Genomic DNA, 23,886 nt, shown 5'->3' on the forward strand with positions numbered 1-23,886 from the left:
AACGTCTCGTTGCCATGGTTTCAGTCAACACAGAAAGGAGACGACACGTGGACAATGTCTTATCAGAGGTTTCTCGGGCGTCTCTCTGCAGAGGAACAGGACTTCTATGAAACCAAAAAGGCAGCTGCTGAGTTTTACCGGCTGAACAGGATCCCGGAGGAGATCGAGAGCGCTCTGAACCAGCTCTTCCTCCAGAAGCCGGGCGACGTTCACGGGTACCTGGTATGAGTCGGTTCAGACCAAGACGCGCACGTCTCACGCTCACGCTTTGCTAATTCCCCCTTATCTTATTTGGTACCAGACAGCATCGGTTTAAGCCGGTTAACTAAATATTTATTTGTCGGGAATAACAGCCACGTCCCCACAGGTTTAAGGATTGTCTCTCTACGGGCGGGACACGGTCCCACAAATCCTTCAGCGGAGGTGGGACGGTTGATGTGACAAAACCAAACCTTTGCTAAGATGCTGTGTGTTCGCTTGCAAACTAAAACAAGTGTAAAATAATACATCTTCCTGTTAAACAACCTCGTTACTTCTGTGATAGAGAATAACAGCCTCACTTTGTTTAAATCTGCAGTCGGAGCATTGGAAAGGATTTACGAATATTATAAGCAAAAAATAAAAAAATAAAGAAAAGAAAAATACAGCGCAAGCAAACAAATGACATCAGATATCGACCAGCTGAGGCCAAAACTAATAACGGCAGAAAGAAGAGCTATTTATTGAGCAATCAAAAGTTTTGGAGGTCGTGAAGCAGAACTATTTCCATTTCCAACAATTTGCTCACAGTGCGCAGCTTTGTTTGCCACAGCAAAGCGTTTCTTTGCATTCACACACTTGTGAGGATCACAATCTTTTGGTTGGATTTCAATTGCTATCTGTTGGCAGATGTGTGGGTGTGTGTTTGGGGGGGGGGGGGGGGTCAATATAGCAACAGGGGTCAATGAAGCAGCTCATCACCCTTTTTTTTTTCTCCATGTCAGTTGTAAACGTTTACAGCTGATGCAGTAGAAATGTTGTTGAATGGCAGAGTCGGTCACCTGAACTTCTTTGTCTTATTATTAAATCTTTATTGGTGAAATAGATGATATTTTAAGAGCATCTGAAAAAGCTGCTTTATTTTTCCCTTTTTTTTTTTTTTGGCTTCAAAAGTGCAACGTGTTATTGATTACATTAAATTATAAATTACTACTACTACTACTACTACTACTACTATTATTACTACTACTACTACTATTTATGGCCAGATCTCTTATTAAATAGTTGCAAGATGTCCATCCATCCATCAATTCTCATAACCACTTAACCTGTTCAGGGTCGGGAGGCCTGGAGCCTATTCTAGTTGTCACTGGACAAGAGGTGGGGTCCACCCCAGACAGGTCTCCAGCCTGTCTCAGGGCCACAGAGAGACACACAGACAGACAACCAGTTATAGTCACAATCTCACCTACTGGCAATTTAACACGCATGTCTTTGGACTGTGGCAGGAAACTGGAGAACCCGGAGGAAACCCACACAGGGGGCAATTGCTCAAAACAGGGTGGCACATTTGGAAATTGATTTGACATATTTTAAACTTAAATATGAAAACTTTCAGATATAAAAAACTGCATATTTTTAATAATGTGTGTTCGTGTAATAAATACTAAATACTTGTGACCCAACAACTGTAATGCTTTACGAACGTAGGCATTTTGTATTTGTTGTCCATTTTAAACTTCGAGTAGTCAACAACAACTAATAATAACATTTATTACATTTGTTTGTTTATTTATTTAAAATTATAGTGATTTATTCAAAGTCATGCATGTTAAGTTAATTGGTGACTCTAAGTTGCCTGTAGGTGTTAACGGGAGCATGAATAGTTGTTTGTCTGCGTTTACCCCCTTTCACATATATGTAAAAATGCAAATATCAAAGTAAAACCCTCCTAACATTATCCGGACTTTATCCTTTAACTACTACTACAAGGGCCGTAATATGTGCATGAGCTCGTGCTTGCTGCACACTGATCTGTCCTTAATTGTGGGCGGGATTTAAAGCAGGCAAAGAGACATGTTAACTGCATGGCTCTAATGTGCGATAAACAAACCAGTGTTTTGCCTGTCTAGTTGTTCACATGTTGTTCCTCCTGTACCGAGTTTCTGCCTGGATGCAGCTCGGGATAATGCCACAGGTTCATATGTGAAAGTGGCCCCAAGTGGCTCATGTCTTTCTCTGTTGGTCCTGAGATAGACTGAGGACCCATCTAGGGTGGACCCTGCCTATCACCCAATGACAGCTGGGATAGACTTCAGCCGTAGTGGTGCTGAATAGCATAGGTGGTTAAAGGTAATGGATGGATTTGCTCAGTTCTTCTTGTGCGGAAAGTTTTATAACAGGTACCTACCACCCTCTCAGTCTATGGTGACACCTGTGGTGGTCAATCAGCCCCCCCTCTAGCCCTGCCCCTGTGTAAGGCCTACATCTATGAAAGAGAGAGAATTCATCCTTTTTACACAGATGGTGGTGGTACGCATCACACCAAGGTTTTCACAAATTATAACGTTAATGCTCTACTTTTCTGTGTTTGGGCGCATGTAAAACATCAGCACAGAGCAAAGTACAGCGCAAGAAACGGCTGAAATTAGAGAAGAAATGTGAAGTATATGTCCCTCACTCACGGTTTGTTAACAGACAGTTGTTTTAAAATAATGTAACATACATTGAGTTTGAAATATTTAGTTGTTTACATTAATATTTTGCATGAGAAGAATGATGTAGACCATCTAGAGAATAATGGTCTACATGTGGATATTATTGAGTGAGTCTAACAATGAAATGTATCAGTGCTGAACATACTTATATTTGTGCCAGTTTTAAACATATATCTCTGTGTGATAGATCAAAATTATTCAAGTGTTTGTTATTGTGGGATCTAAAACCGTTGAAGTTTTGCCTTTTTCTGTCCCACTGACTGTCACTTTAGGCAAATTACTTTACAAACCTCTGTGCACCAGCAAGGATAAGCAGACTGAAGGGGAGTGAGGTTTTTGATGCGCAGGGCCAACTGTCCATTAATGTGGAGGTTTTCTGCATTGTCTGCAATAAGGAAAAGGTAAAATGCTGAAGTGATATTTTGCCTGTTTGGCTTTATAGCCAGGAAACACTATGTTTCCTACACAGTTTTAAAATGATGAAATACTGATATAGTTGATGATACATTTCTAAACTGCTTGGACAGTGGCTGATATTTACTCATATGTCATACATATGGTATGACACATGAGAAAATATCGTGTTGTACCTTCTGTGCTTTGTATGAATTCAGTGACTGATGGATAAAAGAGATGGGTTATATTAGTGATATGCTGATGGTTTGAGGGGCTCTTTAACACACAGTAATCTGAAATAAGACACAGCTGTAAAAAAGCAAAGTAGTGATTAAAAAACATAACTCTTGCCATTTTACTTTTAGTTTTAGATATGGAGGTAACCAATTCTAACGAATCTAGCAGACACAGGTAAACAGACTGTATAGATCACGAGAATGTACCTGTTTGCCAGCTTCTCTAATCGGGGTCTTCCTTCAGCATTCTGCAGCAGTTGAAGTTTGGAGAGGTTTTATTGACAGGATCCAAAATTTTAATATGTAAAAATAACAAACTGAAGGAAGAAGGACTCACAATTAAGCTGGTTGATGACACAGGCAGTTGCCAGAAGCTTTATGTCGGCAGACAAGGAGCCTTATTGCTCAGAAATGGAAGTAACTTTAGTGTCTGAATGATCATTGGCAGTTTCTCTACTGTAACTTTAAAATTCTTTGAAGAAGACATTTTGTTTTCGCAGTTGCATAATAAAAAAAAAGGGTCAATCTAGTCGAAAGCCTTTTTTCTTTGCTGTATGTTTCCCCCAATGACATAAAATCTATATAAGAAAGTCTACAAATGATGCTTACACACAAAGTAATGTCCCATCCTCTCTGTTCTGCAGCCACTGAGAAAAATTATTTTATGAAATATTAAGAGTTAAAGGTGACTTTATGTTTGAGGTTGCTGCTTACAGAAGCTCCAAGCTGAATCCTGTTTTCATAATTTTTAGGCTTTATCAAGTAAACTGGAACTGATGTCGGGTTTTTTCACTGTCCATCTAATACATTAACAGTAATGTGTAAAGACACAAAAGAAACAGTACAGGTGGAATTTGAGATGTAGTGGTTGAAGGATGTTTTGGATGAAGAGAGATAAGAGAGATATGCGTGTGTGTGTGTGCGTGTATGTGTGTGTGTGTGTGTGTGTGTGTGTGTGTGTGTGTGTGTGTGTGTGTTTGTGTGTGTATGTGGAGGCTTGCAGAATGTTTAGAACGGAGGGAACTGCTGCCAGTAAACCATGTCATTCTTAACAGCTGTCAGGATATATTTGCATGTAGCGTGTTGTCAACCTTTTGAAGAAGTTCTGTCCTCTCTTTGTGTTCAGAGCATGTCCTCAGCTGCCATCGCTAGCCTGTTTGGATGTAAGGACACGTCACTGGACTGGAAAACAAGGAGCCAGGAGAGGGCTGCTCACGTGATGATTGCTGTCCAGTGGATAAATGAACCTTTGAACAACATGCTGAAGGGCCAAAACCCCTGTGACCAATCAGAGGTTGACAATATACTCAGGTACAGTCGAAATGTTTTGGAGGGTTTACATTTTTAGGGTTATTAAAAACAAAATCTGACGACGTCAGTGTTCGGGAACTTTTGTACCTTGGTCAGCCTCCTTTCAAAAGTGACAAGCCCTAAATAAATCAGTTTCTGTAGATTGGTTTAGTGCATTTCATTGTAAATGTCTATTGAAAAGCTGACGCTCTTATACTCTTATGCAACTGATCCTTCACAACATATTCTGTTATTATCTCAGTTCTTCCAACTGCTACTACCACATACTTTCACTAACTGTCCCCCAACTTTCTCCTCCTTAGTGACAAACTCCATCTCCTGTTCCTTTCCTACTCTCCAATTCTCTCACATGCACTGTTTCTCAAAGACTTGTTGGGAATTGTTTAATCGTGGGATTAAAGCCATGTCATCGTGACCCTTTGTGTTATTACTGACGCACATACTTTAAACCATCAAGTACACAGTTTACAAAAGTAAACCAACTTGCAGAACATGTGTCATAGAATTTAACGCTCACATTCATCTGTATGACTTGTATATTATGTATTAATTATAAATAGTATATTATCTAATACAGTAAGTCTTCTAACCACTAACCCTCACAGAGTGTGGCCATGCAGAGGTTAATGCTTCATCACAGTGTACGATCCCACTAGAGAAGCTGAGCGAGTTACAGGGGGGTAGTTGTAGTTTAGCTTAGGTGCAGTGGTCTTGAACCCAATGGAATTATCTACATTCACAGTATGTGTAAATCCTAGAATATGGTCAGATCTTCATCTAAATACACAGTACATTTTGACAATTACAACACAAATTAATTCAAACACCAGTGACACCAGATTGGAGTAAAAAAAAAAGAAAGCATTTGCTGATATGATCCATGAGTCAGACAGACGAGTTCACAGAACACCCACAATGTGAACACTGCTGATTCGCAGCTGGGAAGAGTTTCAATATAAATCTCAAAGACAGAGAGAAAGCATGAATTTCCAAGATCATCATGTGTCCTCAGGGTTATGGGTCAGGGTGACGGTCCACCAGCTGAAGCGCAATAGAACTTTCCAATTCCAAATACTTAACATACTTTTCCTTCCTCCTACTCCTCATTTTTATTAAATCCTATTACAGTTCATGTCAGCACATATTTGCTGACAACAAAGCAAGCAACAGTATTTCGGTATTTGTCTTTAGTAAGCCTGAGAAAACTGTGGGAAATCGAGTTGATTATGTCTTGATTCAGCAGGGCTGGGGTCTCCAGGGGACAGACACCAGCTTACTTTTGTCATTAGCATAATGATGGTAGCATATATTGGGTGTATATGTTATGTGACCCAGTAGAAAGTAGAAAATTAGAGAAATTCTACTAGAATTTATAGATAAATCTAGATTGGACATCTTTATTATTTGGTTGACTATTGCTCAAGATAAAGAGGGCTAGAAAAAATTAAAATCCTTGGATCTTGTAATCGTTACCTACACAGATACATGGAGCTTATACATTTTGTGTTCTGCAAATCCTCAGCACATTCTTCATGTCCCATAACCTGGAGGAGAAAAACATCTGCGATGGGGCAAAGGAGGAGAGCAGTTCACCCGGTGAACCTGAGGTGGTGCTTTCTTCTTCCCTGCCTGCACCGACAAAAGACAAGAAGAGCTCTGAGAAAGGTGGGCTAGTGATGTTTGATGTGTTGATGAACTGTATGATTATTTTATACAAAGGTAGTTTGTGGTGCTGTTGCTTTTGAACGGTTTTATGCAGTGTTGCAATTATTTTTCCACCCTTTATATATCTATGAGAAACATTACAGGCAAAAAGAGCAGCGCTGCAGAGAAGACATTTCCACCACCACTGTTGCCAGAACCAGTTTTGCCTGGCAGCCTGGCCATCGGTTCAGTATCTCTGGCTGTTGCCAAAGCTGGGGCGCAGGCGCTGGGCATCCCTCTCTACAAATACATAGCAACTCTGAAGAACCAAGAGGTTAGACAACACACGCACAAACGTTTGTATTCACACTGGAGCAACATGTAACAATGTCTCACACACTTATTCAGAGTCCAACACAATTTCACATCCCTGTCTCCTTGGTAACATTGCTGAGCTGTGGGAGGACTTCTCCTGGAAAACTGAGTTTGCTGGAGGAAATCATTCTGATCCCAAAACCAGGCCAACGATTCAAACAAGTACTCACCACTCTTTCACACCACCTGTGTGTTTTTGCACCATTTCGTCTCAGAAATATCAGTCTGTATAAACCTAGTTTTTTTTTTTTTACAAGTTCCGGGTTTTCTTTGTTTTTGCTATGATGTATATTATTGGTACGGCCTCAGTTCTTCTACGTTCAGTTTTTCCTATAGCACTTCTAAAATGCACTGACCTGTGAACTTCTTTAACAGATCATCACAATGACCCTTGAGTTACAGAAGGAGATGATGAGAATAATAAATACCTCAACAAAAGCTGGGGTGAGGGACATTACAATTTATTCACTATAAGAATAGCAACTGAATTCACACAGGCTTGGTGAGGGTGCAGAATGTAAGAGGTGGAGGCAGGATTCTTAGCTTTTCCTTGTTACTGAGCTTTTCTAAAAGATACACACACACACACACAAAAAAAGGAGATTTCTATTTGATTTTCATCATTAATCTTCAAATTAACTCAGGATTGCAGACCTGGAGCTATGTCAAAATGCTTATTAAAGCATTCATCTCTTTTCCTATCTGCAGCATTTGTACTGTGTATATACACTGTGGTAGCTCCTGCATTGTTCAGTGACCCCTAGCATGTACATTAATACTGTGAACATTGGAGAGGGTGAGGGGAACACACTGGTAACCTTGCAGCGACAATTGTCTCATTCAAATCTGTGAATACTCATTTATTGTAATTCACGTGTAGCTTCAGCTAAGCTACATGCACAGACAAATCTGAGAAAGAGAAAGGAAATTGTAAGTTAATGGATTTATTACGGCTGGATGTGAAAAAATACATACGTACATGTTGCTGACAAGGTGAACTGTGTCCTTGTTTCAAGGCCACTCAGGTGATTGTCAGTGACAGTGGAGCACCAGCTGTGAGCTACGACAGACCCGAGCAGCCTCTGGATCTGATCACTGAGGCCTGCACTAACCTTGGACTGGCGCTGGGAGCTGAGATCCATATAGCATTAAACTGTGCCGGCAGTGAGATAATGGACTATGTAAGTTAGTGAAAGGTTGTTGCTCTGTGTGAAACAAAGCGTTGGGAGCCATTGCATAGGAATCTATAAGTATATAATTTCTATAGGCATACAGCTGAATATGTCAGTTCACATAACATTATATAACAATTTGTTACCTCTTTTCTTAATCTTAGTCTAAAGGAAAATATGAAGTTGCAACCGGAACTTTGAAGTCTCCAGATGAATTAGTGGACATGTACCAAGCCCTCATCAGGAAATATCCAGCAGTGGTAGCTGTAATCGATCCCTTTAGGAGAGAGGTATGTCGCTTATGTGTATTAGTGTTTATGTATGTTGTTTTACTTTTGTTTCTGCTCCTGACATGTAGGAGATGGAGAAAAAGTAACAGATTTCTTCTAATTTTCTAAAAGGTTCATTCAAATAAAAAGTTGCAGGAAAGCAGTTGTCAAAATCACTGACTTAAAAAAATAAGTACATTTTGCATTTGCTGAAACCACAGTTTGGATTAATCCACAATTAGGGGTGCTATCATTAAGATATTGAAAATACAACAAAATATAGATCAGACTGCACTGCACATAGCACAGTAACTTAAACCATCTCCATAGTAACTTGTAGAACACTTGTTCATAACTTAACGGTTAGACACAGCTTAAATGATTAAATGGTTTGGAGAAAAAGGACTTTTTACTGGAATACTTCCCTAAACCACATCTGACTGACTACTGTCACCAACAGATCTTGTTCTAGGACACATGCAGGGCTTTAGGTGGGACCAGCGAAACGGGTACATTGTTTGATTTGTAAGGTTTCTGTTTATCTGGCTTTGTGAGGTTGGCTGGATCTTCTGGGTACGTATGGGGTTCTAAGCACTTGTAGGAGAAAATGTACAACTAAATTGTGTCTCCTTGAACTTGTGTTTATGTGTTTGCACACAGGACATAGATCAGTGGGAGAAACTGAGTCACTTGATGGGAGACTCGTGTTCACTGCTCACTGACATGACTTGCAAGTCAAAGGCCCCACCCGTCCTGGGAGTAAGGGGTTACATCGTAAAACACACTGACGAGACAACAGTCAGTGATTTGGTCAGCGTCACGTCCGAGCAACAAGGTAACAGATCCACGGAGGTATGGGACAGAAAACGTACTCACCTATAAGCTAGTTTTTTGGTTTTTGTCGGTGTTTGTAATACATACGCATGAGAGACAGGAAACTCTGTGCTATGTTCAGTTTCACTCATCAACCGTAACCAGGGAAACATAAAGGTGTCAGGAGACAAAGGCCACAAAACACTGAACTGTTTGTACCGTAAAACACCGACACACTGACCCTCAGTTCTCTCAGATATTGGAGCAACTAGAGAACAATTTATCATAACTTTATGTAAAATAATATAAAATTACTAGTATATTGTCATTTGTGCCATCAATCTTGATACTTCCCTTATGAGATGTCTTGGAAAAGAGCCAGTGACAGAGCCCTGCAAGTGTTCAGTCAGGTATGGAAGTAATCTTTAATTACAGTATATGTGTAACCACGTGGGTCAGAGAAACATATTTTGTGCTCATTCATTCAGCGCTGCACATCCCCAACCTTCTCCTGCAATACAATATTTTTACAATAACAGCATTTCAGCATGGATGCAGTGGATGCAGTTAGCATCCATTCATGCTAACTGCTAACTGACTAACTTAACTGATAACTTTTGTGCATCCTCTAATAGTCTGGCAGGTTTGGTCGTGAGCTGATACACAGATCTGTGAAGAACTGTTTTGGGGGCAGACACTCAAATGCATGTTAATGGAGTAAATTATAGAGTTAATTCTCTGATGAGCGTGTCCTGACTAACAGTGGCGTAGTGTTATACATCCTACAACTGCTGTGCTTAAGATATGGAAAATACAGTAAATACACACAACACTGCACATAGCACAATAACTTACAGTAATACACCATAGTGATTTATAGTACGCTTGTCTAAATTTCTTCCTATCTTAAATTTCATAACTTAGCATTTATAGCTTGACAGTTAGCTTAGTTAGACACAGCTTTCGTCAGTTACATCGAGAAAAGTTAGTTGCTTATTTGCCGCCTGCTAGCTGAGCTAACAAGTGGACTTCTGGTGACTTCAGCAAAGCTGGACACATTAGGCTTCTCTGCTAACTTAGTTAGCGAAGTTCAGTCATGTTAAATGTCAAAGTAAACTAAAGACATAAATACCAATGGAAGTTCAACTGTCTCTTCACAACAATTACAGCTACACTAGCAGCATTAAGCTAATGCTATTTCGTTGATTATATTTAACGGTTGATATAACTACTGCTCCTCTTACCACTATCCAAGTTCTGATCTTCTGTTCTTATTTTTTCGTTCCCAGAATTATAACCCCTCTAAAGTTTTGTCAGCTGTTTTTTTTTTTTAATAATGTGCTACTTGCCATGTAGAGTCGGGGTCCTCTCAGGGAGGTCTTCCACTGGTAGTGTCCTTGCAAATTTTGCACACGGTCAGTGTTGTTTAACTTTAGTCAGCCCTTGGGGGTCCTCTACTGGCCTGGGGCCCCAAGCACTTGCAAGCACCTTTGTCCCTTTCTACTCCAGATGAGGGGCGACTGTGGCCCAGGAGGGTAAGAAGGTCTAGCGGTTATCCACCAATCTTGCAGTTGTTGGTTTAATCCCCGGCTCCTCCATAATTTCTACAAAACTGGGAAGAATGCTTTGCAGTCATTGTCTGAAAAATGAAGTTATCCTCGATCATTCGTTGCCTAAAAGGAACAGTCTCTTCCTTATGGTGTGGTATCCATGCTGATGGAGGAGGCCTTGTACATGATACAGACCACCCACTCTCCCACTTCCAAAACCTCCCCAGATCATCATGTTTCCACCTCCGCGATTCACTAATGGTGGCATCTATTATCTTTACATGAGCTCTGTTCTTCGCTTGAGTCCAAACACCTCAATTTTCGTCTTCTCAGTCCTAAATCAGTCCACTTTTTGCGCACCCACTGCAACCTTTTCTTATGATTTGCTAACCTTAGTAGGGCTTTTATCTCGGTAACTCTGTCCTTGAGACCAGCTGGCTTGGTCAGGTCCATTCAGCAACCCATTCAGAAGCAGTAAAGCTTCTGTTTTTCAAAGAGGACACTAAGTACTTGTCTTCTTTGGCAGATGTGCACTTCTCCTAGAGAATAACCCTTGTTTTTCAAGACAAATGTAGACTGGCGAGTTTCTAAGAGAAGCTGTTTTTGTTTGGTCATTTTCATTTCTAATTTACAATGAAAATGACAGGTCACTCTAACTTTGAAAGAAGAGCCAAATATAAACTCGTATTATTGGTTTACTGGACATGAACTTATTTTAAGCTGTTTTACTCACCTGGGAGGGCCATGCATGATCAATTAGGAGCATCCACATTAGGAAGCATTTAAATTGAACACAGATGAAGTAGCAAATGATTGTTGTTTTGTAAAAAGGTAATCTTTGAATTTTTTGTTGTTTACCTGCTGATTAAATTGTTGTCGATGAGTGGTAAACATTTTTCTACGTTTTGGTATTACATACAAAATACCTTAGTGTCTCCAAACTTCTTCTGGACAGTGTATTTGAATCCTATACTGAAAAGTACGTGGGAGAGTATTTCAGTTTGAATGGTAAATTTCCAGTGAGCCCTTTTTGTCAGCTTGCGGCAGCTGGTAGGGCCCAATTACATTTTGCCTTTCAAAAATGAACTTAAAATTAGAGAATTATTATATATATACACACACACACACACACACACACACACACACACAGAGGGGTTGCCACAGCGTAACATGATGATCCTATATCCTGCAGGCAATCCACTCCTGTTAAAGTTCTGCCCTCAGGTCATCGAGGTTGTGGGTTGCAGCGTCACAACCCTCTACATGACACTGCTGATCCCATAGGTTTTCTATGGGATTCTGGGCTGGAGAAAGTGCAGTTAGTATTGGCTCGTCACAGCACCATTCACAAGGTTTAGGGCTCTTCTGTAATGACTAGGCCCACCTGCCCAGACTGTAACACCACCACCTCCAAAGGCTCGTCTGGTGGCAACATTGGCTAATGCATAGTGTTCTCCTTGATGTCTCCAATAGCATTGGTGGCTTGAATTGACTTTTTTCAGAGAGTAGCACTGTGGCCCACTGGTTCCTCATCTGGTGCAAATGCTACGTGGCTCATGCAAGACAATGATGCATGTGCCCGGTGGTGTGGTCACGTACCTTTGCAAATCCTCTAGCATGCAGACCATGCTGATGTAAGTGGTTTTGAATGGTCTGACATGACAGTTGGTGCCTCTCACCTCCCTTAAACGTACGTGGAGTTGAGTGGGATTCATTAACCGGGGGTATTGTTCAAAATGAATTGGTCAAGAACATGTGACGTGGCCAAAGTACGTCCACTTCTATGCATTTCTGTGACTCTTCCAGTCTTTCTGTGTCTCTGTTGCAACCTGCTGATGACACCCTGTGAAAATCTACGCTCAGTGGCAACTTCCCTCTGATAACATCCCGTTGGAATCCTTGCAATGGCCAGGTATCGTTGATTAACTGTTAGGTGGCGCCTTGATCTCATGATGTCAGAACATGAACAGCAAATTTCCCAGTGAATTCCCCAGTTGCTGGTTCGATCCCTGGCTCCTCTGATCATGGGTGATCAATGGGTGAATGAGAAGCAGTGTAAAGTGCTTTGAGTACCAATAGGTAGAAAAGCACCATATAAGTGCAGAACATTTGGCATTTAGCATAATGATGAAGACTGTGTAAATACAAATTATCACTGAACCAAAACATTTAGTGGTCAATTCATGGATCAGACACATGTGATTTTTGCAGTTAATCAGCATGTTATGCAATAACTTCTAAAACAGTTGGACATGTGCATTCAAATGTTTCTAATTAATTTCACCTGTAAACTTTACAGTGCATTTTAGGTGCTTTCTAAAATTTGATCCAAAAGTCCAGTAGTGTATACATGCAGTTTTTATACTGTCTGTGTGTTTGTGTATGTGTGTGAGGGTACTAGGAGTGTTTGCGTTGAGTATGAGTATTGTATTATGTATGATTATTGTTCTTTAGGAGGCAGAAAGAGAAAGTGACAAAGGAAGGAGAGGTGGAAGCATCGGGTAGAGGGCAGGTATTGGGGAGGAAAGGAACAAGAGAAAGGAAGACTAATGGCCAATGGGATAATTCTGTTGGCGTTTAGACTATTGTGGAAAATAAGCTTTGACAAACAGAAGTTTGTGGAACTTGTCTTGTCATCTTCACAGAATAAAACCACTTTCATGATTTTTTTTTTAAGCCAAAACACAATTGCCAGAAGTAAAAGTTGTGGTTAGGCTATAACCAAACTACATGAGTGTTGGCCAGCTGCATAGCATTTCCCCCATTAGTGTGTGTGCGAATGGGAATGAGAAGCAGTGTAAAGCACATTGAGGAGCAATAGCTAGAAAAGTGCTATATAAGTGCAGAACATTTAATATCTATAAACCTTCATTTCCAAGACGGTTACTTAGATGCAGGCTAAGCAAACGAATTAATCTGATTAATTGCACAGCTTTGCAAACTGATTCTATATATTCTATATATGTTCAATGATTGGAATATTACAGATATTATATATTTACTCTAAATATTTATAGGTGTAGTCATATATATATATATATATATATATATATATATATATATATATATATATATATATATAATAGTTATAGTATATTGAACACTAACACTCAAACACAGTGTTAATATACCTCTGCAAACATTGTCATATGGCTGCTAAAAATATACATTATTTAAAACATATTTTAATAAACATATTATTCCTGCTATTGGAAAAAGCAGTGGTAGTTGTTGCTAAGTCAAAGCTACAACAGACATCCTGATTCTAGCTGATTTCAACTTCTTAGAAAAATATGATGGAAACTCAGCAACTCCATAGTACCACTCCTGTTTAACTCCCAGTTTTTTGGGGACTGCCAGTCTCCTGTGTTGCCTTTTCTGGAAAAAAAATCCTTAACAAGATGTCTTTGATGCTGATGCTAACACATCACTCATATTGCTTTCAGTGTGAATTCTAGTAAGGTAGATTGTTATCAGTGTTAATGTGTGTGTTCACTTGTTGCAGGTTCAGTGTTAATGGGTACAACATGCAATGAGCCCTGCTTGGATGACTCTGTGTCGGACATAGTAAGTCTTAATATCTTTTTCATTTTCTCATTTCTCATTTCCTTTAATCAGACCTTTCCTTTTACTACACTCACTGTCAACTTGCTTTTCTTTCAAGAAAAGTCTGTTTGTGTTAGTCATGTTTGGATCAATCCTGAAACACAGTATTAATACCTCTTTGCTGTTCTAGAATCAATTCTCATATTAACAGATCAAGATCTAAACTATGGTACACTATGGTAAATATATGGTAAATGTGTATGTTATCATTAACAGGGGACACAGAACAAAGTGTCTATAACTAAGCTGAATAATTTAAATAATACCAAATTCTTAGGAACTGCTAATTCTTCTGCCTGTCCTATATGTGAACTATGGCTCTGTGTGTCAATTCAATTTCAATTCAACTTTATTAAAATAGAGCCAATTCACAACAAAGTCATCTCAGGGCACTTTACAGAAGAAAGTCAAGATTATAAAGATGTATAAAGAGAACCCAACAATTCCCCCTTGGACAAGCCATAGGCAACAGTGGAGAGGAAAAACTCCCTTTAACGGAAGAAACCTCCAGCAGAACCAGGCTCAGGGTGGACGGCCATCTGCCTCGACCGGTTGGGGTGAGTCGAAAGTGAAGAGAGAAAAGAACAGAGCAACAAAAAGCAACAACAAAACATCGGGCAGATTGGTAGGACCAGTAGCTGCACGCTGGAAGACACACAGCTTCAAAGCCGGGGGACACGTGCAGAAAGGGACAGAGAGAGGGGGACAGAGGAGGACAAAGACAACTACGGGAGAGAACACACAGCGTTAATGACATACAGTGGTGACAATTGCGGGGTGAGAGGAGAGATGGTCAAGAGGAGGAAAGGAGCTCAGTGCATTGGGGGGTGGGTCCCCCAGCAGTCTAAGCCTATGGCAGCATAACTATAACTAACTATATGCTTTATCAAAGAGGAAGGTTTTAAGCCTAGACTTAAAAGTAGAGAGGGTGTCTGCTTCCTGAATCTGAACTGGGAGCTGGTTCCACAAGAGAGGAGCTTGATAGCTAAAGGCTCTACCTCCCATTCTACTTTTGGAAATTCTGGGAACCAAAAGTAGGCCTGCATTCTGAGATTGAAGTGGTGTACTGGGATGATATGGGGCTATGAGGTTTTCTATATATGATGGAGCCTGACCATTCAGAGCTTTATATATAAGAAGCAGGGTTTTAAATTCTATCATAGATTTAATGGGAAGCCAATGGAAAGAAGCTAGTGAAGGGCCCTAGTGGAGAGAGAAAAGAAAAGAGCAACAAAAAGCAACAACAGAACATCGGGCAGGTTGGTAGGACCAGTAGCTGCACACTGGAAGACACACAGCTTCAAAGCTGGGGACACCTGCAGAAAGGGACAGACAGAGGGAGACAGAGAGGGAGAAAGACAAAGTTAATTATATTCGGTGGCGACACATAAATGCATGAGGAGGAGAGAGGGGAGTAGCTCAGTCATCAGCTGTTCAAGCCTATAGCAGCATGTCTATGAGCTTGCTCATGTTGACTGAACAGCTTTAACTTTAAGCTTTATCCAAAAGGAAGGTTTTAAGCCTAATCTTAAAAGTAGAGAGGGTGTCTGCTTACTGAATCTGAGCTGGAAGCCAGTTCCTCGGGGGAGGAGCTTGGTAGCTAAAAGCTCTGCTCCCAATTCTACTGATGGAAGTTATGTTGGGGGTCTTGCTGCTTTCATTTTTAAAGAAGAGAAAGTAAACAAAGTGGCAGCTTAAGTTGGTTATAGAAAGCTAACAGGAAATACGATGAATAAGTTGATGGAGGACTTAGAGCTGCTGCCTCACAGCTAGAAGGTCTCTGGTTCAAATCTTATCCAGCCAGCAGGGTGTTTGAATGTTCTCCCCACACCTAGGTGGGTTTCCTCCCACAGTCTAAAGACAGAGCCCCTTTTATATAATGTACAAGGAGTAATTTACTCAATAATAGGCAGTAAATTGACACTTCTGACTAACCATTGTCATATTCCGTCATCACATTAATATATTTTTCATAAAAATGAGCATTGCATTATGTGCAGAAAACAGTGCATATGCCATATACACTACTGTTTGGCTCCATTCTAGCAAGTTCTGTGTGCACTATAATGGACACATTAAAAATTACATAAACAATATCTTATGCATAAAAAATGGTGAACTGTAGTGTGTGGGGAGTGATTTTGAACACATCCATTGTCTGTCTCTGTATGTCTCTCTACATGGTCACCTGTCCAAGGTGCACTGAACAGTGTTCACCTACTGTTCACCCAGTGAAAGCTGGGATCAGCTCCAGCGCCCCCACAAACATCCCATCCCAATATTCAATTCAATTCAACTTTAATTATATAGCGCCAATTCACAACAAATAAAGTCAAGATTATAAAGATGTATTGAGAGAACCCAACAATTCCCCCTTTGAGAGGAAAAACTCCCTTTAACGGAAGAAACCTCCAGCAGAACCAGGCTCAGGGTGGACGGCCATCTGCCTTGACCGGTGGAAGTGGAGTTAGAAAAGAACAGAGCAACAACAAGCAACAACAAAACATCGGGCAGGTTGGTAGGACCAGTAGCTGCACACTTGAAAGTACAGGTCTAAAACTGGGGACACCTGCAGAAAGAGACAAAGAGAGAGGGACAGAGAAGGAGAAAGACAATTTCGGGAGAAAACACAGAGTTAATGTCATACAGTGGTGATAATTGTGGGGTGAGAGGAGACAAGAGAGGGACAAGAGGAGGAAAGGAGCTCAGTGCATTGGGGGGTGGGTCCCCCAGCAGTCGAAGCCTATAGCAGCATAACTATAACTAACTATATGCTTTATTAAAGAGGAAGGTTTTAAGCCTAGACTTAAAAGTAGAGAGGGTGTCTGCTTCCCGAATCTGAACTGGGAGCTGGTTCCACAAGAGAGGAGCTTGATAGCTAAAGGCTCTGCCTCCCATTCTACCTTTGGAAATTCTGGGAACCACAAGTAGGCCTGCATTCTGAGAGCGAAGTGGTCTGCTGGGATGATATGGTGCTATGAGGTCTTCTATATATGATGGAGCCTGACAATGCAGAGCTTTATATGTAAGAAGCAGGGTTTTAAATTCTTGTCTAGACTTTATGGGAAGCCAATGGAGAGAAGTTAGTGAAGGTGAAATATGATCTCGCATTTTGGATTAATAGTAGGTTCTTTAGGGAGTTAGTGGGGCATCCTGAAAGTAGGGAATTACAGTAGTCCAACCTAGAAGTAACAAATACATGGACTAGTTTTTCAGCATCACTTTAAGACAGGATTTCCTAATTTTGGCAATGCTCCAATATCAAGAACAATATCAAGGTCAGCAAAAACTATGAAACTTATGTCTATATTTTGTACCATATATCTCCTCTGGTTCAAAACTCCACCATATTCTCCACAGGGACGCCTTGTTTACAGTGTCATGTATTGATAGTCACTAGAGCGGAATCACAAGGCCACAGGCTGCACTATGGATCATTGAGCAAACACTTATTGCAGTTAGTGCTCATGTGAGTTGTAGTGTCGCAGTGTCACATTGTACTGATTTCAGAGACTACTATTAAAGTCATATAAAATTCAGTCTGCTAAAGTGGGAGTGGACTGTGTTACCTGCCACTGCTCAAATCCACCCACTTCTGGCGGGTTGGTCCTGGTGTGACATGTTTTTAATTACTGTTATAATGGATAGTGTGAAAACAGCAGAGTAAGATTATTAGGATGCCAGGTGGCAGTGGCAGCCAATGAAAATGTGAGAAACAGACCTGCGGGAGAAGGTGAAACAGTTCCCAGTAAAAGTGTAAGAAAATGTTCAGTCATTGGCTGTAAAGGAGAAAAAGTAAGTTGGCAGGGATTTTATGTGTATTCAAATGCTTTGAGTTGACTAACACTATAATCCATCTCATACAAGAAGCCACATTACATGGTGAATGTGACACTTTTCTCGAAAGGTGCCTGCCATATAATAATTTAAGATTTTTCTATATTAATTTATGAACAGAAAGGCCAAGTGTAGATGGGTTGCTGACAGTCAGTAAAAATGTAGTCAAGTTAGTCAGTGACAGGAAATGTAACTGTTTAAGTTATTGGGATGGACAAAACCCAGAATAGGTGTCATTATATATGATGTTCATATATTTATTTCCATAGTTGTTTCCATAAATTAAAAATAAATTGACAGCCCTCATAATAATATTAAAATAAACGTAAGAACAATATGTCGGTGAAGACTCTCAGTCCAGGTTTGGTTATCTAAAGATGCAATCATTTCAACTGGACTTCTTTTTCTTGGTTAGAAACGTTTCACTACTCATCCCAGCAGCTTCTTCAGTCTGAATAATGTGGCTAGAGAACCTAGTTATATCCTGCAGAGTAGACCTTTGTTCCACCATGGCCTGAAGAGGCTCATTAAGGTGGGAGGTGGGAACAGGGTGGAGGCATCAAGAAGTAATTATTACGACCTTAACTCCCTAAACCCCTCAGATGGTTGGTGGATGTGTGAAGTGGTCTTAATCTTCGTGGGGATGGATGAAAGGGCAGCATGAAAAATGGGAGACAGGTTGAGCGTCAGGCCTCTTCCTCTGTTGAGAGAAGGATTCTCAATATGAACATAAATGGCATCACATGCTCCCCTCTCATACCATCTGTCTTCTCTGTCCAAAATGTGTACATTGTCATCCTCAGTATCCCTTGTCCTTCAGGTATAGGTACACCGCTGATTCTGGTCCTAAGGTGTTGCCAATTGTTGCCAACCTATACATGGAGAAAGTGGAAAAGAAAGCACTCAACTCCTTCCCAGTGACAGCACCTACCCACTGGTTCAGATATGTCCAGGATATCCAGGAGGTACAGGCTTTCCAAGACCACATAAATGCAGTTGACATCAACATCAGGTTCACCAGGGAGGACACCAGTGCCAATAGAATGGCCTTTCTGGACTGCGCAGCGAACGTTGGGACCCAACCTAGAAATAGAAATCTACAGCAAAACCCACACACATGGACCACTACCTGCAGTTTGCCTCCCATCACCCACTGCAACACAAACTTGGAGTCATCAGGACCCTGCACCACAGAGCAGAAAACATCCCCACCTCCTCTGAAGCCAAAAAGAAGGAGGATAGACATCTGAGGTCAGCTCTCAAGGCCTGCGGTTATCCTGTGGGCCTTAAACAAGATGTCCAACAAAAGGACGACAGACAGAGCAGAGACTCAGAATTGAAGGAAAAACCTGGTGATTCCTTACATGGCTGGAGTATCAGAGAAGCTTGAAAGTATCTTCAGAAAACACCACATATCTTTTCACTTCAACCTATTTCCCATTTTTCATGCTGCCCTTTCATCCATCCGCAGGAAGATTAGACAATTTCACACATCCACCAAAGAGGGCCACACCCAATGACCCCATCCTAAGGGTTTAGGGATGAACCCAACAATTCCCTCTTGAGCAAGTCCTAGGCAACAGTGGAGAGGAAAAACTCCTTTTAACAGCTTTGACCAGTTGGGTTGAGTGGAAAGTAGAGAGAGAAAAAGAGCAATAAAAAGCAACAACAAAACATCGGGCGGGTTGGTAGGACCAATAGCTGCACAGTGGAAAACACACACCTTCAATGCCGGGGACACCTGCAGAAAGGGACAGAGAGAGGGAGAAAGACAACTACGGGTAAGTTAATGTCATACAGTGGTGACAATTTTGGGTGAGAGGAGAGAGGGACAAGATTAGGAAAGGAGCTCAGTGCATAGGGGGTGGGGGGTCCCCCAGCAGTCTAAGCCTATAGCAGCATGATTATAACTAAGTATAAGCTTTATTAAAGAGGAAGGTTTTAAGCCCAGACTGAAAAGTAGAGAGGGTGTCTGCTTCCTGAATCTGAACTAGGAGCTGGTTTCCCAGGAGAGGAGCTTGATAGCTAAAGGCTCTACCTCCCATTCTACCCATTCTGGGAACCACAAGTTTTCTAATAATGTTGCCTAAAGGAGACATATATAAAGTAAAAAGTATTGGTCCTAACACAGAGGCTTGTGGAACTCCATATCTAACCTTTGTGTGCATGGAGGATTAATCATTTACATGAACCAATTGAAGTCTATCAGATTTAAACCAACCTAGTGCAGTTCCTTTAATCATGTTCCAGTCTTTGTAATAAAATGTTATGATCAATGGTATCAAATGCAGCACTAAGATCTAACAGAACAAGTATAGAGACGAGTCCATTGTCTGAGGCCATGAGAAGATCGTTGGTGACTTTTACCAGTGCTGTTTCTGTACTATGACGAACTCTAAATCCTGACTGAAAGTCTTCATACAAATTATTCCTTTAAAGGTGATCACATAATTGTTTTGCAACTACTTTTTCAATTATTTTAGAAATAAAGTGGAGATTAGATATTAATCTGTAATTGGCTAAAACACCTGGGTCAAGACAGGGTTTTTTAAGTAGTGGTTTAATTACAGCTACCTTATAGGCCTGTGGTACATAGCCTGTTTCTAAAGATAGATTGATGATATCTAATATGAATGTATCTATTAAGGGTAAAGCTTCCTTGAGCAGCTTAGTTGGAATAGGGTCTAGCAGACAGGTTGTTGGTTTAGATGAGGTAATAATTGAAGTTAGCTCAGAGAGATCTATGGGTAAAAAGCAGTCTAACAGGGAGTGGGGCCTTATTGATGATACTAGCACTGCTGTACGTGAATATATATCTGTACTATTAGGGGGGAGGATCCTCCATTGTATTGATATATGGTGAAGAGAATGATGAAAGAGTCGTTTCTAAATTTGTTTACAGCTTTTTCACTCAAGTACCTGCATTGTTGTAAAGGCCATTAATGTAAATTCAATAACTATGGTCAGACAGAAGTTATGAGAAGAGTTATAAGGAACTATTGTTAAATTATCCGTTTCAATGCCACATGTAACTGTCCTAATTGTTACATCTTGATGCCGCCACCTTGTTCCCACCTCCCACCTTAACAAGCCTATTCATGCCAGTGTGAAATAAAGGTTTACTCTGAGGATATAACTGGGTTGCCAAACCAGCGTATTCAGACTGAAGAATGGATGAGTCCAGTTCACATGATTCAATCTTCAGGTCAGAACAATATGATTCTCTACCTTGGAGTAATACTGTTGTGAGGTAATATCATGATAACACTGCCACCGACTGTGCTCCTGTGGGCTTGTGGGGCAAAAGGTCCTGGGCTGGTTTCAGTCCTAGTCTCTTATGCAAACACCATAATTCCTGTTCTTTAATAACTGTATTGTGAGAGAGGACTCTGAAGAATGAATGTCACTGGACATAACTCACCCAGATTAGTTTTTGGAATATGAATCTGATAAAACCTTAAACAGTTTGTTAAACATAGAATATAAACAAAAGCATGTTCTAATCAAACACAGATTTTCAGACCTTTGTTTTTGTGCTGATTGTTCCACAGATGTTACACCTGCATGTTATATATTTTGATATAATCTTTTCATATGAAAGACATATATGATATATTTCTAAGCCAGAATGCATGAAACCCCACTGGTTCCATCACTTGGAACCAGTTTATTTCCGGTAAATATCCTGTAAAATCTGCTTGAGCTCTGGGAAACTGTAAAGCGTATACAAAAACATATTGTGAAAATAATACGCAGATTATTAGTTAATGAAGATAATCATTAGAAATCCTGTATCCCTAGCACACAAACTATCAGCTCTGCCCTTAGGTCAGCCTTCCAAGCCCTGAGCGGACACACTGTGTTCCTCGTACCTGTCTGCAGTTTCATCCAGTATCAAAAACAACAGAAAATGGAGCAGTAAAACCCAAAGTGTTCCCCTTCATGCCATCACACACATTTCCACTGCACCCATTTGTGTCTCACAGTGTGCTCTTCTTCCCCTTTAGGCTGTGGGGCTGGGCCTGGACTATGTCAAATTGGGAGGTCTGAGCGGTGCTGAGAGAATGGCTAAATACAACCGACTCATTTCTATAGAGGAAGACCTGGCCCAAGAAGGAATCTTGGGTGGGTTTTTTTTTTTGTACTCCTTCCTCATCAAAAAGGCCAGACAAAGCAAAAGAAAGAGAGAGAGAGGCAGTAATGCCTGAGCTTAAGAACACAGACAGATCTCTCTCTGTGTGTGTGTGTGTGTGTGTGTCAGATGTGAAAGGAAACTGTGTGTGAGGAATCATACAAATGTGTATTTGTGGGTGCAAGTGGAAGAAGAAAATCTCCACCTTGGATCTGTTAATTGGCTGCCTAATTACACACAGGGACAAATACTTTCCCATTCATCATTTCCAAATAGCAGGAAGAAGGGTTAATGAGAGATGGGTCCATGTCTGTTTGTCATCAACTCCCCATCGTTCAGTTTATTGAACATGTAATATTTGTGTTATGACATGTGAACTGTGACCTGCAGTGAATGGCTCCGTTTGCTTCTGCTACAGCAGCAAAAGATGATTTTAGTCCAGTTACGTGAGTCATCAGCTTTGGTCCACTTGGTACATTTCATTATTGTCTTGTCCACAGCCACCAAGGAGAAGCACGGGCCTCCACTGTTTGCTGAAAACCTACGGGAGCAGTCGTCTGCTGCAGAGGGGACTCTGTCAGACACAGCCTGAAGCACACATCTCCCGTTTCTAAGAAAATGTGACGGATTGAGGTCTTCAAGTCTGTGTGTGGCCTTGACTTGTAGGGCACAAGTTCACTTATAAAAACTACAAAATGTTCTTTTGTGTTTTACAACCCAAATTCCCAAAAAGTTGGGACGTTAAAACATCAATAAAAATTTAATACAATGATTTAACCTTATCAACCCATATTTTATTCCCAATAGAACATAAACAACATATCAGAGGTTGAAACTGAGATACTTTGCTATTTCATTGAAAATATTAGCTCATTTTGAATTTGATGGCAGCAACACATCTCACAATAATGTTGGAACAGAGGCAACAAAAGGCTAATTAAAAACTAATTTCTGCAAATAAGAAAACAAATGGAGGAGCATTTGAAAATTAATTAGCATGCATTTCTGATGGAATGGGGGTGCGGCAGCTTACACATCTGGAAAGGCTCCATCAATGCTAAAATGTGCGTAGAGGTTTTAGAACAACACATGCTCCCATCTGCACAGGGGGCCTTGCATGTTTCAGCAAGACCATGTTAAACCACATACTGCATCTATCACAACAGCGTGGTTTCACAGGAGAAGAGTCCAGGTGCTGAACTGGCCTGGCTGCAGTCCAGACCTTTCACCAATAGAAAACATTTGGTGTATTATAAGACAAAAAAATCCAGCAACAAAGGCCCAGGAGCTGCTACAATCCTCCAAGAATGGGACAACATTCCTCCAGCCACTGGTCTCCTGACTTCCGAGATGTTTACAGACAGTTGTTAAAAGAAGAGGGGATGCTACACAATGGTGAACATCACCCTCTTTAAACATTTTTGAGATGTGTTGCTGCCATCAAATTCAAAAAGAGCTTATATTTTCCATGAAATGGTAAAATGTCTGTTTCAACATCATCTATTGTGAATGAAATATGTGTTGATGACATTTGCAAATCTTTTAATTCTGTTTTTATTTAGGTTTTAGACATCTTCCCAACTTTTTTGGAATTGGGGTTGTATTTAAAACTGTTGAAAATGTAAAGCTGTTTGAGGAGAGGCCAAGTGGATAAATGCAGCCTCAATAAAGCAGCTTCTAAAACCCCCAAGCTTGTTGTTGCTACATTACAGTACCAGGAGCTGGACAGTGTACGTCCTTACACAAACGCAGGTCTCCTGTCAGGTCATAGGCCGTAACACAACAACACAATGCGTCAATATTTTCCCACAGTGGTTGGATCATCAGACTGAACTGAAATAATGAATAA

General features: G+C 40.6%; 1 protein-coding gene across 2 annotated transcripts; it reads left to right on the forward strand.

Annotated features, from left to right (window-relative positions):
- Positions 1-23,727, forward strand: eno4 (enolase 4). Of its 2 annotated transcripts, XM_067475759.1 has the most exons (13): positions 2-222; positions 2,969-3,097; positions 4,455-4,639; positions 6,162-6,304; positions 6,448-6,617; positions 6,692-6,820; positions 7,034-7,102; positions 7,675-7,839; positions 7,995-8,120; positions 8,760-8,934; positions 13,968-14,029; positions 21,913-22,030; positions 22,538-23,727. In XM_067475759.1, exons 1-13 carry the CDS (start codon positions 55-57, stop codon positions 22,627-22,629), a joined length of 1,731 nt encoding a protein of 576 aa, XP_067331860.1. In that variant the 5' UTR covers positions 2-54; the 3' UTR covers positions 22,630-23,727. The 2 variants fall into 2 exon arrangements, with proteins under 2 accessions (XP_067331869.1, XP_067331860.1); XM_067475768.1 differs by lacking the exon at positions 2,969-3,097 and having other exon boundaries at positions 1-222.
- The last annotated feature ends 159 nt before the right edge of the window (positions 23,728-23,886 follow it).

Source organism: Channa argus, chromosome 1, assembly GCF_033026475.1.
Source record: "Channa argus isolate prfri chromosome 1, Channa argus male v1.0, whole genome shotgun sequence".
NCBI lineage: Eukaryota > Metazoa > Chordata > Actinopteri > Anabantiformes > Channidae > Channa > Channa argus.

Coding starts and splice junctions, on each gene's coding strand:
- eno4 (XM_067475759.1), top strand. CDS start 55: ATGTCTTATCAGAGGTTTCTCGGGCGTCTCTCTGCAGAGGAACAGGAC. Junction 6,305..6,447: donor CAAGAAGAGCTCTGAGAAAG/GTGGGCTAGTGA, acceptor GAAACATTACAG/GCAAAAAGAGCAGCGCTGCA. Junction 6,618..6,691: donor CAACTCTGAAGAACCAAGAG/GTTAGACAACAC, acceptor ACACTTATTCAG/AGTCCAACACAATTTCACAT.